The sequence below is a fragment of the Gymnogyps californianus genome, chromosome 13, assembly GCF_018139145.2.
Source record: "Gymnogyps californianus isolate 813 chromosome 13, ASM1813914v2, whole genome shotgun sequence".
NCBI lineage: Eukaryota > Metazoa > Chordata > Aves > Accipitriformes > Cathartidae > Gymnogyps > Gymnogyps californianus.
In genome coordinates, this window is record NC_059483.1 from 15,727,158 (window position 1) to 15,745,232 (window position 18,075).

The 18,075-nt window shown below is 35.5% G+C and overlaps 1 protein-coding gene across 1 annotated transcript in view; it reads right to left on the reverse strand.

Moving 5' to 3' along the window:
- CACNA2D3 (calcium voltage-gated channel auxiliary subunit alpha2delta 3) overlaps positions 1-18,075 on the reverse strand; it is a 483,288-nt gene that overhangs the window by 46,719 nt on the left and 418,494 nt on the right. Inside the window, exons 28-29 of the mRNA XM_050904793.1 lie at positions 1,908-1,969; positions 930-974 (exon numbers count right to left, since the gene is read on the reverse strand). Of these exons, the coding sequence (XP_050760750.1) occupies positions 930-974; positions 1,908-1,969 (107 nt within the window). The remainder of the gene's footprint in view (positions 1-929; positions 975-1,907; positions 1,970-18,075) is intronic.

The window sequence follows — 18,075 nt, forward strand, 5'->3', positions numbered from 1 at the left end:
TGCCTTTTATGTATGTTTTGCAATAGTTCTTTTGGCCACTGTATGAAAAGTATCATACAAACACAGCCTGCGGTTTTTATTTCCAGATTTATGAATTTACATTTTATCATACAAACTCATATAGGTTGTTCAAGCCCAGTTTATCAGGTGATCTGGATCTCCTCACTCCATTCACTCCGTTTAGAGATAACACAAGGATGTTATCAGTAATTGCTTTGTTTTCTTCCAAATCACTAACTATACATGACACAATATCTCAAACCCAACTCTGATTTTCTAGAATCTTGTATGCCTAATTCCCCCCATATATCAATGCAGTCTGTGCTTTACTAACCACTTTTTAATTCATTGAATCTGTGATACACTGGTTGCTTAACCAAAACATCATATGGTATGACGTCAAATGCTTTGCAAAAATCTATGCATAAGATATTAAAAATACTATTTTTATCTAACAAATTAAACTACATAAAAAGCTACTTCGGTGAGTTCATTAAGCCAAACTGACTAAGGTTACTTCTTTTTTTATTTCTGAAGGGCTATTAATGTATTAGTTCTGCATAGATTCAACTCTGAATTCATGTCTAATTCTAGTGTGAACATCAGAGATTAGCTTCTAAGATGAACAACAAAGTAGTAAAAAAATGCCTTAGAACAGCTTCAAATTATCTCCAAAACTGGATTCACAAAGCACAAGTCATTATAACACGTATTTGAGGGATCGGTGTCAACCTTGTAATTAAATGGATGTTTGTAAGCATTCATAAAAAAAGTCTCACTATCTAAATAGTATAATATTTAGAAGGTGATTCCAAATTACACCAGGAGATTATAATGTACAATGAGATGTTCAAACTAATCAACTTTATGTTCTACTGCAGTAGACATATAAATGGGGGGAAAAAAAAAAAAATCTGTTAAATACTTACTTCATCATCACAACTTATAGCACATCTGCCATCGAGAGATGCACACTAGAGATGATATCAAAAATCAATAAAACATTTTCATTTCTTTTTTGATGATTACAAAATATGACATTTTAAAAATCCATATGAGCACAATTATAAAGAAGTTGATATTGATTACTTTTTAATCTGACAGCAATTGTTCTAAAAATGACTAGGAAAGTTTTAAATCTCTTCACCAATCCTGTTCTGTTCCTGTCTGCAGAGAAAGGGTGCATTCACACTGTAACAATTTCAACTGTTTTAAACACCATAATCTCCTCCATGTGTTAGAAGCTTGGAGACCATTCGTAGACAAGAACACATGATTTTCCAATAAGGGTGGGGTAGGACCTGCATTTTCGGGGTTATTTTCTGAAACAGTACAGTTCCAATCTATTCTCAAAATAGGGATGGCATCTCCTTAGAAAGTACATGATTATCCTCTTCAATGAGTACAAATTCTATATAGGTATAGTTTATTAAAGACTATGAATGCCAACCACAGTTCAGGAATCTAGTTTAGTTAATTAATTTATGTGATACTTGGTTACTGAATGTTAGAAGATAGGTCCTAAGTAAGTGAGAAGGCGTAATTCTGCTATCACTGAAAATTAATAAATATAACAGTTTCATTTACTGTTTCCACTTTTAGTGAGGGAGAAAACCTACACGTGTCAGGCCAACAAAGTAACTCCTTATGTATAGGGGCCTAAAACTAGTAATCTTTCTACTTGCTTCCATAAATATGGGATCAAGCAACTGTTTTTGACCACTGAATTCTCTTTTTGTAATGATGAACTGGAACGTAAATCAGAAGAGCTAGCCATTATACATTTCAAATACATTGTTTCTGTTCAACAGTTTTGCTTGTGACAAAAAAACCTGCAGATCATCATCTGCACAGTTAGAAAGCTGTTGTGGACTCAATGACAAAGAAAATTTCAATTTAAAATATACCTGTCTACTTGCAGTCCAAAATTTCCGCTGGAAAAATTCAAGTTTCATCTGGATACCTACAGCTGGGAAAGACAGAAATTTAAAAAAAAAAAAAACAAACACCAGCATGTTTAATTCCTTCAAAATCATTACTTAAAATTAATCAGAAGGAAAAAGAGTCTTATAATAAAAAGGGAAAGTAAGCCCTAAAATAAAAAAAACACAACTAATTAAATTGAAGAGACCACACAGTCATATCTTAAACCATTTACAATTTGGTTAAACATGAAGACATTGCTAATATAATGTGAAGAATACACAAGGCAAATATCATTCAAATTGCATATGTCTCCATAATTAACATAAAAGAACCACAAGCTGAACATATTTATGTTCACATCTATCTCAAATTTATATTTTACTGATACCAATATAACAGCTGCAGGAACACACACTGTGTTTTGTGCTGAAACACATGAAGGTGTGCTGAAACAACATGAAAATGTTGGTTAACATTTCAATCATTTCAATTTGGTTTTGGGTCATTTAATCCATGAATTATCAGTGGAACACAAGAAGCCTATTTCAAACATTAAAAACTTCTTTTAAAAAATGAAATTAAGAGCATTATGTGCAATTTTGTCAAAGTATCTGACAAACATTACTGGTTGTCAAATTTCAAAAAAAAAAGATACTAATGATAATAGCTTGTAATCTTTTAAATAAAGATTCAAGATACTACTGGTTTAAATTATACATTTCTCATAACCTAAACTGAGATTATGTTTTTCGTAATATGAGTGAACCTTTCTTCCAGCCTAGTCTGATGTTGCTATCAGACCTAGCACTAAATCGTTTCTATTGAACAACAATATAATGCATTGTGGTTTGCATAAGCTCCAAAGACAGTTAATTCTTCTGGTTTCACCTGCCTAAACTAAGAGAATGATAACGTATCCATCTACCTGTGCTGAAAATTTCTGAATTAGCTTCTTTTATTTAAAAGAAGTTAATATGATGAAGAACATGGCAGGAAGACAGGGATAGAGGGGCGAAAGACATCTGTTTTGATTGCTCTTACCAGCTATTGCTGCATCCCTGGACCATATCTTTTATGCTCTCACTCACTCACAGAGCACACCTTGTGCTAGGCTCTTCTGCAAAAGTGTTTCAGCGCTGGCCCTGTGCCCAGGGATATTCTAGTTGTTCAGTACAATTTATCAACGGGTTCTAGTTCAATGCCCTACAGCTCTTTCAAGTCAGCTCAGAGGAGACATAGTTGCTAGGGTAAAAAGAATGAACTGGGCCCTAATAACTAATCTATAATCTTAGTATACTATTTTCTTCACAAAAGCTACAGTTTTTAAAGCCTTGAAAGTCTGAAGACCTAACTTCTAGCAAATTCATTGCTACAATGTTTTGTTTAAAACAAACAAAACTTCAAAAAAATGTAGTAGTTTTGGAAAATTGAAGAACATTTCATTTATTCATTCCTCTTCTAGGATCCACAGCAGGGATCATTTAAAAACATATTTACATTTAGATTATTGGTACTTGCTTTTGCAAATGCACACATACAGATGTCACGCATATATTTTGCGTTAGCAGGTAGGAAAAAGTATGTGAAATGAAATCTGTAATGCACAATTACATAAGGAATTTTCTTATTATAGCAGGTTATAAATAGTTTTCTGCTATCTGTAACTCACGGACATTTTTGCTTAAGAGAGTAAGTACAGAAATCCATTTCTCCTTTTGAATAAACTCCAGAGGAGACTCTCTCCAGCCACATTTTATTATCTAGTAATTTATTTTACAGTCAGTGAGAAGATGCTATCTGACAGCCATGCAGCATGTTTTCTTCATCTGTTGTTTGCCTTTGGGTTCATTCCTAGCATGCAGGGGATCTGCACATCCTACCTGCTTTTTTTGAAATGGGGACAAAACACACACATTTTCAGGAACTTTCCACCAGGAAATCATATTGCTTCTGGATGCTATATCAGTATTTGAAATATCAATCGCATACTACATTTCTACCGATCCATTTAATCATGTAAGAATTAATGCAAAACCATTTATACCAGTAAAAGTCTTCTTTATTTCAGCAAGCAAAGTTTATGCCTTGTTTTCTGCATGCGAACATTCCTGTTGAATTCCCCGAATCAAGCCACACGATCCACACTAGATACACAAACAGGTACCTTGCTGAATCAAGGCCTAGATTTGACTCTAACAGTCTAAGACTCCAACCTGCAAAGAACGTCATCTTTTGCAGACTTCAGGTGGAATCAATAGCTTTCTGATCATGGAGGATCAGACTTCTTTTCCAAAAGATACAGAATGAACAAGCTTTCTGAACAATAAAACACAATATTTAAGGGAAACTGGAGTGAGAAATGGTTGTATTTACTCTGCATTGGAAAAATGTAAATTCTTAAATCTGTGTTGTGAATCTTTAAACGTTTCTGAGCTCTCAGTTTAAAGGTAACCTGACAGGACCTAGTGGAGCCAATCTCTCTTCTCAGGTGGGTCACAGCTGTAAGCCAGTGGGCGTTTTTCTCTGGGGAACAAAAGAATTAAGATATATAGACCCATGGAGCTGCATCCTTCCCCAAGTGATTTTATAACAGCATCTTCTGGCTAATCTGTTTTGAATGGCTGAGTTCCTGAAAAAATGGATTTTCAAAAGTGTTTAGATTTTTGAAGTTGCAGATTTTCAGAAGTGTTTACGCAGAGTTGCTATTAACTCCTACTGATTTCTACGGTTCCATAACCAAGCAGGTTCCTAATCTGCTTAACTATTTCTATAAACCCTCCAAAATGCTTGTCTCCACCTCTGGACTCTGAGGTACCTTACAAATTCTGTTCCTCACTCATTCATAAACACTAACAACTTCAACCACCTATACTTACTATAGAATACCTCTCAACAAAGAATCTCAAAATACTCCCTAAATGTCATTAAGTCTTAATATTCTTATTGTATTGCTGGGAAAACGATGCATAAAGGAAATGAATACCGGAGTTCACACAAAGATCTGATACGGAGAGTTACAATAGCAACCTTTAGAATAAAACACAGATCTGTGCTCTCCGAAGCCTTGTTCTATCAGTTAGAAATACTGCTGCTCTGAACAGGCACAGAGGAGTGGACTGTGGTTAGATATTCTTCATTTAAGGTCCTGATAAGGTCGACCCTTTGCAGCTCACACTCTTATTAGAGACACCACCACCCAGAGCAGAGAAGCCGTTGCCAAAATTGAGAAAATTATCAAGTTCATTATCCTGATGATGTAAAAGAACAGAGTCGTTATCAAACGTTAGTTTAAGGTTTAAACCCGTAAGAAACATTTATTAAGCTTTAAGGAATGAAGACAAAGATCTATTCCACTATGTTTATGGAAGTTCATCCATTTGTGCTTATATATCTAACATATATAGCTTCTATCCAAGACCTATAGTATATTTAAAATACAAAATACCAGTACAGATCAATAACAGTGATATTAGAATATAAAATCTTCCATTACATGTCAGTGATAAGTCTCCGTAATTTAGAGATTATTTGATCTGCTGTGGCTGGCCTGTTTAAAATACCTGGCAAAGCAACTTTTGATTAAATGTCATTTTTGTTCTTGTAAACTATTAATGAAAGTGTAATAAACATTAAGGAACAATTAAAACTATGGTTCTCCCATAATGAAGTTGTACGTATATACAAATTTGAGCAGGATGTTGGACTAGATGACCTCAGGAGATCCCAATCTAAATTATCTTATGATTCTACGATTTAAGTGTAAATGTTTTGTAGAGAAGTGCTAAATATATAGCGTAGAATCTTCCTTAAATAAAAAGAAAGTGAATATGTACTGAAGGTTTTCTAGTGTCCAGCATAAATTACTTACCACATGAGAGAGAATCTGAAACAGTAACAAGATAATTACGACAAAGCTCATCTGTAAAAGATTCCATGTGCATGTTTTAATGAGTTGCACAATGGAATGCTGTAGACAATTGAAATACTGGGACTAATTTATATGAAATGTAGAGCATCCCTCTTCACAAAGATGAGAGGAGGGAGGCAGCTGCAGTTTTCTTTTCATAGTATTAGCTCTATGAATTTTGATGCTTTCTTGGACAGACTGTGAGGGGAAATAAAAGATAGTGAGAAATACTGGGCTTGCTCCCACTCGCGCAGATTCCCATGATTTCAGCAGTAGTGTAGTTTGTGTAGAAACCGAAGGCCCAGGCATTATTAATTTAGTTACTGTCTTCCTTACTTTTTCAAAAAAGATTCAGTTTATTTCTCTACCTAACTATTAAAAGAGCTGTATTGGTGATCTCTGGGGTACAATACCGTTGAAGGAGATAAAACAGAAATGCATCTTAAACTTAGCCTACTCTGGTCAAGCTAATACAGTGTTATAACGGCAACATTTTAAGTATAACACATGACAGATTACATATTTCCCTTGTGAAGTATTTCCTCAATTAGAGTTTTTTAAGCCTTTTACTTGTTATTAAATAATGAAGTGCTACATGATGATTGGACTCGATCTACGGTCGGACTTGATGATCTTACGGGTCTTTTCCAACCTAAATGATTCTATGATCTGTACCTATGTTGCAGGATAGGAGGAGAAAACACAGCTTGCATAAACATGGTATGGTGAAAGCAGCAATAGACATTTTCTTTGAAGAGGTGTATCTTAATGTGAGATTTTAATCTCATCGTTTTAGTTTCTTTACATTTTGATCCTTGCACAATTCAACAGAGGAACTTCCCTGTCACTGAATGAGTAACTTCTAAATATTCTATATCTTATGTAATATATAATAAATGACAATTATGAATGTTTTCTACAATTTCACTAATAATTATTTGAATGTATCTACATTCAAAAGAATTAACAGTGTTAGTGTATGGGAAAATAATTTTCTTTTCAACCCCAGATTGATACTAAAGCATTTTTGCAGGCTTTTTTTCCCTGAGCTTTTTGAGAACATTCTAACCAACACAGGATATTTTTTGGTTGGGTCATTTAATGCCTTAAGAACTATTCAAATATACTTCAAAAGGTTTTAGAGCCAATACATTCTTCTGAGTAATCCCTAGTCCTTCAGCATTTCAGAACTTCAGAATGAAATATCTGTCCTCCTAGCTACTTTATATTTAAATCTATGTTTTACAAACTGGCTACATGTGGGGAAAAAGGGAAACTTCAGAATTATATCTCCCATGCCACCAATTCCTTGTTTAGCCTCCTGGGTATAACAACTATCACAGAGGTTAGAGAAAAAAAGTGCAATTGCACTGAAATTTTTCTAAATAGCGTTCAGCAAAGTATCCAGATAACACCCACTTTTTTAATTAAAAAACAAAACACAAACAACAAAAACTATAATTGACCTTTACACGGAATATACATTTTAAAGTTATAGAGTATTCTTCAACATTTGTAGGCTTGGTTCAATCAAAATGGCCAAGGGATACAAATTATTTTTCTTCAGCCAGGAAAAAATGAGTAAAGATGAGGAGAAAAGGTTTTGTCTTCACTGCTGCCTTTCCTTTGTAATGTCACTGGGGAGGGTGGGCTGGAGCTAGACGTATACAGGAGATCAACTAATGTGAGCTGATGGAGGGGTACTAAGGCTCTTTCTCCATGTGACACAAAATGTGACATTTCAAATGAATATTGAAAATCCAATTTTTTGTTCCAATCATATTAGCAAATTTACCTAGGTACTTCCAATAAATACCTTTAATGCTGTCTATGGAAAAGAGTTATTAACTCCCTGAGATTTCTTTTCTTTGTTTAATAAAGTGGCTGCTATTCTGTATGCATAGGTATGCATACCCTATGAAATAACAGATAGTTGAGAATTACAAAGTTAAATTCTTGGCTCAGTGATAATTATTGCTAAATAAGTCATTTCCTCATGCATTAATTCCATGGCTGAGGGTAATATTTCACTCTTTTAGTGGGATGCTTTGAAGATAGAAGTATTGGGAAGTGCTCAACTGCTACAGAGATCAGGGCTGCTTAGTATCAAGGCAAACATGAAGGAAAACAAATAACTACTCAGAATAGATCAGGACTGCTTGTGTTCATTTCAAGATCTCCATGGTTAAGCCAATGGACCGAAAGATAAGGAAAGCCTTCCTCAACAAATTACTTCTGTGCACAGAATTACAAGAGCTCTTAGGCTCTAAGTAAAAAGAATCATCTCCTACTTAAAACAAGAGAGGAAAATAGATCAGACTGATTTATTTCAGGCAAGGGAGGAGCTGAATCTGCCTATAAACGTGGCAGAGGATTCCAAATACATAATTAAGGAAAAAGTAGTAAAAGCTAAAAGGATTTCCATTCTGTGAAATATCTATAGAAAGTTACACTATATAAAAGCACTAGATCAGCAAGGTTAGAAAAATATCTTAAGGTCTCCATTCCCTTTTCCCACAGAATACAGTATAGACTAAGATTCTTTCTCACACATAAAAGACGCTCAACATTTTGAGGACATTTGGGCCTCCTATTTCTGATGGAATTATCTTAAATGAGGTTTAACTTGGCTTCAAAATAAGAAATCTTGGAGACAGATTTGTAGCAGGATTTTTTTTTTAATCTATATTGCCTTTGTGTATTAAGCCTAGACTCCTTAAGATTCCCTTCTTTCTGCCTACTCATATTACCTCTTATTACTATCTTTTAAAATAGCTAATAACTAAATGTGAAATATTCCAGAACACCTTTAACTACTTTAAAAAAGTTGATTGCACTTCTTTGTTTATACTCTAAATCTGTTTCAGTTCAAAATCTGTCTTCAGTTTTTAGCTCAGCCAAAGAATAAGACGCTGAGTATTACACCCCAATGCACAATACTGAGAAATAAACACTATAACTGCCAAAAAGTACCTCTAGTACAGATTAATGGAAGACTCCCACCACCAAAGATGATGCCCTTAAAAAAACTTATAAAACATGTGTTATGTACTGTAATTAAAAGAAAATGTACAGGTTTTTTTCCCCTCATTTCCAAGAGGCCTTAGCTAGTGAATTAGAGGTATTCCAACAGGCATTCTCCTACAGTAACATAGTTATGCTCCAGTATCATCCAACATAGCTATATTCCCAGTGATAGGCATTCTTTCATCACATGCAGGATATATAAAAAATATGAATGAACATTCGTCAAATGTGCACCTCCCAGACTGCTTCTAATCCCAGTTTCAGTTTACTTGCACAGTAAAACGCAGTTTCACCCTTCCAAACTTCACACTTCATTCAGTTTCCTTCTTGATCTCAGTGATATTTTTTCATTCTACCCATACCTTCCTCTTCTCACCCCAGCCCATTTTCTTCAGTTCCTCTCTTCAAACAGAAGATCCCCAGAATTTTCTTTTAACATGAAAAAAATATTAGTTTTACTATCTGGAATGTCTGAAATCGATTCAGACACCCAACATAAAAAAATTCAGCCTAACAGTAAGTCTGGCTATTTTTTAGTATACTGAAAACATGAGCTTATAATTGGAAGTGTTGGGCAACCTCAACACTTGGTGGTGATACCAGCCATCTTCATAATGAAATTTTATAAGTAGCCCGTGATAAAAGTGTAAAATTGACAAAAAGCTGGGCCAAACTATTGAGTAGTTGTACACTTTCTTCTGTTTTTCTTATAATAAAGCATAGTTCCTACCCCAGCAAAAATAAAATATCAGTTATGCATTTGGATAAGATACTACTATTATTCACAAACTGTCCTCTGCAAGTGTTGTTTTGTTGGTTTGGGGTTTTTTTTTGTATTTTATTATTTAACTCAGTGAAGATTTCCAATGTTCTTTACAACTTTTTTTGTAGCTTCTCTGACATGGAAGCTTCTTGCCTAACCCCACAATGTGTCTATTGCATATTTAGGTACCCTTAAATTATTTTAATAGTTTACAATTATTTTAATACTAAATTCATTTGAAATCCATGTAAATGTGCACATACCTTTTCCACCTAAATTTGAGCTACAGTGCCTCATTAACATTTACAGATTGATTTTTCCAAAAACGAGTCTTTTATTAACCTAGATACAATGTAAAATGCAAAAAATCTCAAACTGCAAATTATCACATAGTTTTGGATTCTAAACAACATTCAGGAAAAAATCCTGTATTATTACTGGTATCTTACCTTAAATCTTTTTATCATCAAGTAAGTGGAATGACTGCACATAGACATACATTTCTAAGTCCTACATAATTATTAGTTTGTTATAGGAGACAGTTTTCATATGTCATAACGTGTCATAAGATTTTAGCAACACAAAGAATACTTCCTTCATCAGAGCTATCAGGATGCAACATCTAAATGAGTGAATTCTTCTTAAATGGACAATGGAAAGTTGAAGTTCTGCCTCTTTACTCATGGATCTCAAACCTGCTATTTTCTTCCAGAAGATTTTTAGAATTAGTGGTGGAAACAGTTGTCTGAATGGAAACTCCCAAGATACAGGGAAGGCAGTGGCAACTGGTATTTCCTGGAGGCCAAGCTCAAGCAGAAAGGGAGGAGATATTGGGAACTTGATGTGAGGCCAAGCTGAAAGGGGAGCAGGATGATGATTGCTGGGAGGCCGAAGTTCATCCAAACTCAAACCACCAGGGAAAGCTGAAGGGCTTGGTCTGCAGCCAACCCCTGACAAACTGAACTGCGGAGGGCAGTCTGTGAACATCATCATAAACCAGACTCCCTTTGACTCCCTGACACATATCTTCCTTCTGGAGGACTAATGAAGTAGCAGCAGGAGCAGGAGGAAACACAAAAAGGATATAAATTGAGTGAAAACATAAAAAAATATAGATGCTGTTGACTGAAAGTCCATTGCCTTTTCAGGAGGCTTCACTGAGGAGCTTGGAGGGAAACAGGTTATCTGTAAATTATCATTCAGACAGTTGCACTGTATTTCAAACTTTACAAGATAGTAGCTGATGTGCTGCCAACACTCTAACAAAGGGCTCCCACAGAAATCTACTCATTTACCCCATGATAAACTTTGTGTACCAGGAGCACAGCTCAAGGGAGCTACTTGGGAATCCACTTGTATTTTAAAAAAAAAAACAAAAAAACCCCCACAAAAAACCAAGGGAAAAAACCTCTCTCATAAGCCTAGAGGGAGGTAACCACTTGGCATGGAAAATTACACTAAGTGCACTTTGCTGGAAAGATATATACCTTGTTCCTGAGAAATACAGGGAGTACATTGATAGCATAAAATAGTGGTTTAGACTGCACAATTTGAAGGAGGTGAGGCGGGGCACGGTTAAGCCCTGTCTGGCGTCTGGAGAATCCTCTCTGTGACTTTTAGAAAACACCTGACACCTACTGACACCTGGTTCATTCCATTACCAAGAAAGAAAGAGAGAAAGAAAAAGAAAAAGAAAAAGTGGGTTGGGTAGTATTTTTATTAGCCTCAGGAATGCTTCAGTAGCATGCAGAGAGAAGGCAAGCACCATCATAAAGAAAACTGTGCTGGTGGCAGAATTTTCATAAGGAGTTCCTATGAGCCTTCAGCTTTCTTCCAACATCCCCCTGCATGGCCACCAGTCTGACAAATATTTCTGAATTCTGATGGTACAGGAAGCACGTGAAGACTGAAATTTGACCACAGTAACACTAAAATAATGAAGCATTGATGGTGTTTTAGTAACTCCCTAACCATTTTTTAGTTTTATAGGGTTTTCTTGCTCATTTTTTGGCAATATTCAAGTACATCCCATGACTGAAATGAAAAATAAGAACAGTATATATTTGTAAGCATATTTATAAATCTTAAGGGAGGATCCATGACTTGTCAAGTTCTCAGAAAAAGCTTTACTTCTTGCAGCTGAGGTCCTAGCTTAGGGTAGCTTAGCCAGTATATCTTTCACATCTCAGCCAAAAGGCTGTGGTTTCAAGTTTGCAATTAATGAACTCTAAGAGGCTCAAGGTTCAGACAAACATCCAGAAATTAGGATACTTATCTAAACTCTTGGAGACTGTGACCAGATTCTCTTAGGAGATGTCAGGCTTTCTGCTTCCACTTGTAACTAAAATACAACACATTCAAACCTTGATAGTATTTTCTTTTTTCAGACTTGACCCTGGCTACTACCTAATTGTGTTGACAAAAAAAGTCCGTATCTACACATCTCAGCATTGTGAGAAAGGCTGATTGCAGAAATGGGCAAAGCTTCTGTTGCTCTTATTTCCAAAGAGGTTTATCCCTCCCAAACTGAAATCCTATCCTATCCTGTAGCAGAATGGCTACAAGTTGTCCTACTTGTAGACACAGGCACAGAATACTTTGGATGAGACATAAAGGTAAATGTTATGGCATCCACTGCAAAATGAACTCATGAGGTCTCTGTCCAGTTTCTCCCATGTCAGTTCAACGTCTTCTATCCTACCATTGACCTAGAAGCCAAGACATGGAGATTCTGCTGCTACCAATCTTATCACGGAGGGGAGAGACTTACAGAATTCAGCTCTTCCTGCCTCCAGAACACATTGACTACCAACTGCTTGCTCTATCCAGTTATCATTGTGGGCACTTGCATGCATACAAGGGCTGTGAATATATGAAATCTCATTAGTGAAACCAGACTTAGGACACCGAGTGAGAAAACACCAACGTTTTATCAATTCACGTCATTTGGAAATAAGTCTTGGATCTCTTTTTGACTGAGTTATAATAATAATAGTGACATTCTCTGCAAACTGTTTGTGCTATACTGTAATTAGCTAATTACTTTGAACTACTAAAAATACGAGTAATGTTATTTGAAGTCAAATAATACATCAGAAATACCTCATCATGAATACAACTCTCCAGCCTTTCAACACCATACCTATTGGATGTTTTATAAGTCAAATATTTACTGTAATGTTCCAGAACAGTTTTCATGTTTTTATTTTTCTAAGATCACTACTTTATTTAACCATGTTTTTGCTGTTTAACCACATGGTGGTAATTGATAGTTTTAGAAAAGTATAAAAAAAAGTGCGTGCCCAAAAGACTCAGTGCACACATTTTTATGTGTTTGAAATAGATTTGAGTAGTTCCATAGTATTCTGTAGTTGCAAATACAAAGAAAATAGTGCTGGTAGGTTTGCAACCCTCCTGAGTTATGATTGTGTCTTTTACTGAACAATTTTAAAAGACAGTAATAGCAAAAGATACAGACATTATACTTTTCCATGAACAGTATTAGCTGCAAAAGCAGCTTTGTTTGCCTGTTCTTTCATTTTTGGACCAAAAATGCATTTTTCTTGAATCTCCATGTAGAAGAGAACACAGCTGCCTATTTGCTCAACAAAAACAGGAGCTAGTATTTGAGCTATAAACTAGCATTCTTGGAATATCCTGAACTAGAGGTTTAAACCATGTCAGGGACAGAAAGTAATCTTAGATTAGTAACACTGAAAGATTTTCCAGTTTACTGAAATATAAGTTTCCTTCTTTTTCATATTGTCCTACTTTGTATGTGTAAAAGAAAAGAAATACCATCTTTCAAGATTTATTCAGTATATTACATATAAACATCTCACTGGAAAGTTTATTCTGTTTCTAAAACCATGGATTAACATTGGCCATAATCTGAACATTTTCATATTTACTTAATTTTATTTCATGAGAACATTTTATTGCCACCATTTTGAAACCCTGTCAAGAAATGTTAATTATACCTCTTAGGAATAACCTATATTGGGGAAAATAATTGATCTTTTGCTTTATCTAACCTGAAGAAGTTCAAGTGTGTGAACTAGAAAATAGCTAATGTGCATCCAACAGGTCAGGCATTGAGGGATAGAATGACAGCTTTCTATTTTACTTGTCTACTTACCACATTTTAGGAAAACTAACAAATTAACATCTTCAGAATTGCTACATAAGCCTACATACTCTTCAGCAGAAATGTTTGCTTAGGTCTGATCTTGTGAATATTCATGAATTGAGAGAGGTCTTCATATTGCTGAAAACTAGCCAAGAGCTTATTTGCTTCATTAGACAAAGTTGAAACGACCTCCTTAATGCCACTAACTACAAAGAACAATCTATTGACTAATTTATCGCCAAATACATAATTAATGTTTTGAATGGATACTCCAAGAAAACAACAAAGAAAGAAGGCTTTTTAAAAATGTTGAGACTGATAAAATTAAAAGGTACTGACAGATTTTAAAAATTTCTTAGTAAAATGTCATCATTGCCCGAGATCTCTGTGCCAAGTTATGATCATAAGTGAACTTCTCTGGGTGAGTTATTAACTTCTGGAAATAGCATAAGTGCTGACATGACTTCCACAATAGAAGTACAAATGTACTAGACTTACATCACATAAACCATTATCCAGATGCTTCAACAAGTAGTATATTACAATTTATATCCTAATGATTAGTAGGATTTAGCTGTCAATACAGCAGTAAAGCATATTTTAGAATTATAAATTAACAATTTTTGAGGGAAATCAATATCATGGCTACCAGCTGTAATCCTCTTTAATGGAAAAGCTTTGAAATAAATCAGGAAGATTTGCTGAAAGGTAGCTGTCTTTGATATTCCATTAAACTAAGGATTTATCATACTAAAAAGCTTCTATTTTTACTAAGTTGCAAGATAGGTGCAAATTCAGCTGGGGCTTCTGCCTGAAAGGTGTTGAGCACTGCTAGTGCTCATTGAAGTCTGTGGGAGTTCAGGGATGCCCAGCATATGATAAGAATACTTAGCACCTTCCAGAATGGAGCTCTGGAGAATGCAAAAAGTCCTCAAATCTCCACTCCGAAAAGGACTTTTGGCAAGAATTCTCAGAAATTATGTGGTCGTATAAAGGCAAACCTATTATTGACTTACAAAGAAAGTTAGCTTTCCAAAGGCCAGATTTTTATAGCTGTTAAGGCATATACCAAAGGTAGACTGATACTGATGGGATTTCCAGAAGCACTTATTTCACGCTGCAATCACTAAACATTAGGTCGTTATTCTGAAGTCTCTACTGTATTCCTAGCCATCAAAAAAACTTTTAAATACCACTTTCCGAAATGTAGACATTTCTAAATGACAAAGGTTCTCTTGGAAATGTTGCTATAACACGTTTTATAAAACATATCTAATTTTCTAATAGGGTCAATTCAATCAACTCTGCATTTTACTGCTATTTTACAAACAAGGACACCAGAATCTTTTTGAGAATTAATCAATCTTCTCAGCATGTCTATAAGGGAAGCAAAGATTATCTTCTCCATTCCTTCAGAGTACAGAGCTCATATGCCCTACCCTAAGGGAAAATCCCTTCTCCCTTTCACATTAAGAAAAGGAAATCAAACACACACATTAGAGATACAGTAAACTATGACCAACTTTAATAAAATATATTTAAACAGTTTTATTTTAAATTCTGATTTTGATTTTTGTATTAAAAATGGTACAACTGACCATAGAAGGAAAAAGAGAAGGGTCCCCCACAAATTTCCCTGCTTTATTCTCTGCTTTTACATGCAGTTAGAAAACATCTATAAGGATGGAATACTATGACTTGTCATGTGTAGAGATACTTTTATACTGTGCTGACTTTATAACTAAGACTCTTTTTCATTTAATTCAATCAGATTAGATTGTGGTACTGATTATGATCGTATCCACAAATTCGCATTTGAACTGAGTTTCCATGGAAACACTATATGCCCCTGTTGTCTTTTCAGACAAGGCTATGCCTGTTTAACAAGTTTGCCGAGGACAACATGTTTTGTTTAAGTTACATTAACTGGAGCCAATGCTTCCTAATTACATTACCAGAAGAAACATTTACAGCAGTACTTTTACCATGGGAAACCCTCCATTGTTCAGCCCATCTTAACATCTGAAAAACAGGAAACATCAGCATTGCCATTGCTTAAAATGTGTTAACTGGTCTTATATCTATAAAATAATCTCTTTTATTAAATGACAACATTGGTCTTGTTTTACAATCTTCATATATAAGGACATTATCCCATGGTATCTGGATTTCTGTGAAAATTCCATCAGAGAACATCTGCCTATGAAGACAGGGTGGTCCAGTGGCTAAAGCACTGAACTGGAGTTAGAAGTCCTAAGGTCTGTTCCTTGCTCTGCTGTTTACGTGTTGTACAACCATGACAAAATCACCTTACTCTTCTGTGGTCCGTTTCCCCATTTGTGAAATGGGAGGAGGGATACTTCACATTCTATGAGAAGTGATTTGAATTTTATGAATGAAAGCAATAATAGTTAAGTATTCTTACAATCATATTTTATAGATTAGGGTGCAATCCAGAAACAGGCATGCCAACCTGCATGAAGCAATCTTGGGTGAGAAAAATATGGCAGGATTTGATCTTTAAAACTGTAAGACAGAATGGGAAACCTTTTATCCAAGAGAAGCAAAGGTCATTCTTCCAAAAACACTGGACCTACTGCTTTATAAAAAGTTAGAATATAAGACTCTTTTCAAAGCATATCCTCATCCATTATTAGTCTACAACTACAAATAGCAGAAATAGCCTGTAGCATTTTTTTTATCTCCCAAATAGTATACTTTCTAAAATCACATTGTGGGTATATACTAACTCTAATAGAAGGTAATCACAAACAAAAGAGGGTGGTTTCTTATTTGTCATTCCAGAGAAAAGCTTGAAAGTCTGAATCCTAAAAGCTCTGAAAAAAGAGACAACACAACAAATACTTTTTTTTCAGAACATTATGACTTTAAGTTCCAATTTACAGATTTTACACCTTTGCTCACAACACTGGTAGAAATAAAGGAAGTCCACTCATAAATGTTTTCCTTCTTCTAAAGGCTAACATTGCCTACTTGAGTCTTCTTTCTTGTTGTCTCTCACCTTCAGTGGAGAAGCAGCACATTGATTAAAAGACTTATTTTTGTCCACTACAATTATTTTTTCATCCTCATTTACCCTAATTATCAATCTTAAAGATACTACATGAATAGCAATAAAAATCAAACAGCTACTCTGTTTCAGAAATTTGGGGGTTTTTTTTTCACATTTAGCCTCAAAAGAACTGTAGAAACCTAGGTCTGACAGGTGCCATCATCTGTCCAGAAAGGTCCAAAACCTTTTGAATCTTTGAGTGGTCAGTTTTGTTCACCATTTCATACTATTCTTATTGTCATGGTTTAACCCCAGCCGGCAACTAAGCCCCACACACAGCCGCTCTCGCTCACTCGCCCCCGGTAGGATGGGGGAGAGAATCAGAAGGGTAAAAGTGAGAAAACTCATGGGTTGAGAGAAAGACAGTTTAATAGGTAAAGCAAAAGCCATGCGTGCAAGCAAAGCAAAACAAGGAATTCCTTCACTACTTCCTATCAGCAGGCAGGTGTTCAGCCATCTCCAGGAAAGCAGGGCTCCATCATGCAGAACGGTTACTTGGGAAGACGAACGCCATCACTCCAAATGTCCCCCCCTTCCTTCTTCTTCCCCCAGCTTTATACACTGAGCGTGACATCATAGGGTATGGAATATCCCTTTGGGCAGTTGGGGTCAGCTGTCCCAGCTGTGTCCCCTCCCAGCTTCTTGTGCACCCCCAGCCTACTGGGGTGGTGTCAGAAGCAAAGGCCTTGACTCTGTGTAAGCACTGCTCAGCAATAACTAAAACATCCCTGTATTATCAACACTGTTTCCAGCACAAATCCAAAACATAGCCCCATATTAGCTACTATGAAGAAAATTAACTCTACCCGAGCCAAAACCAGCACACATTCAGAAAAACAGAAAGGTCGTACCATACTCACACTTGCAGTTCAAATGGTATGTTGATGAAAGGGTACAAATTACACTTCATCTTATCTCTGCTGAGTTCAATGAAAGATTTCCCTAAGATTTTAGGAGAAGAACCAGGCCCAAAGTCTGAATTAAGAATATTTAAAGCTGCAAGACATGCCTTAGCAGAAGTACTGTGACACTACAATGAAGAGGATTAGAGATAAACAGGTTTTTGACTTTTGTAGTGTAAATCTACACTGTACTATGATGCAACTGAAATGTTGTTCTGCATGACTGATTTCAGCCAAGTTCCATTCAAAGTATTACAGAGAATCAAGCATCATGCGACTCCTTCAGATAAATTGGTGTCTACTTCTTTCTCAAAACTTCACATTTTCAATTTAAGAAAGTCTGCAGAA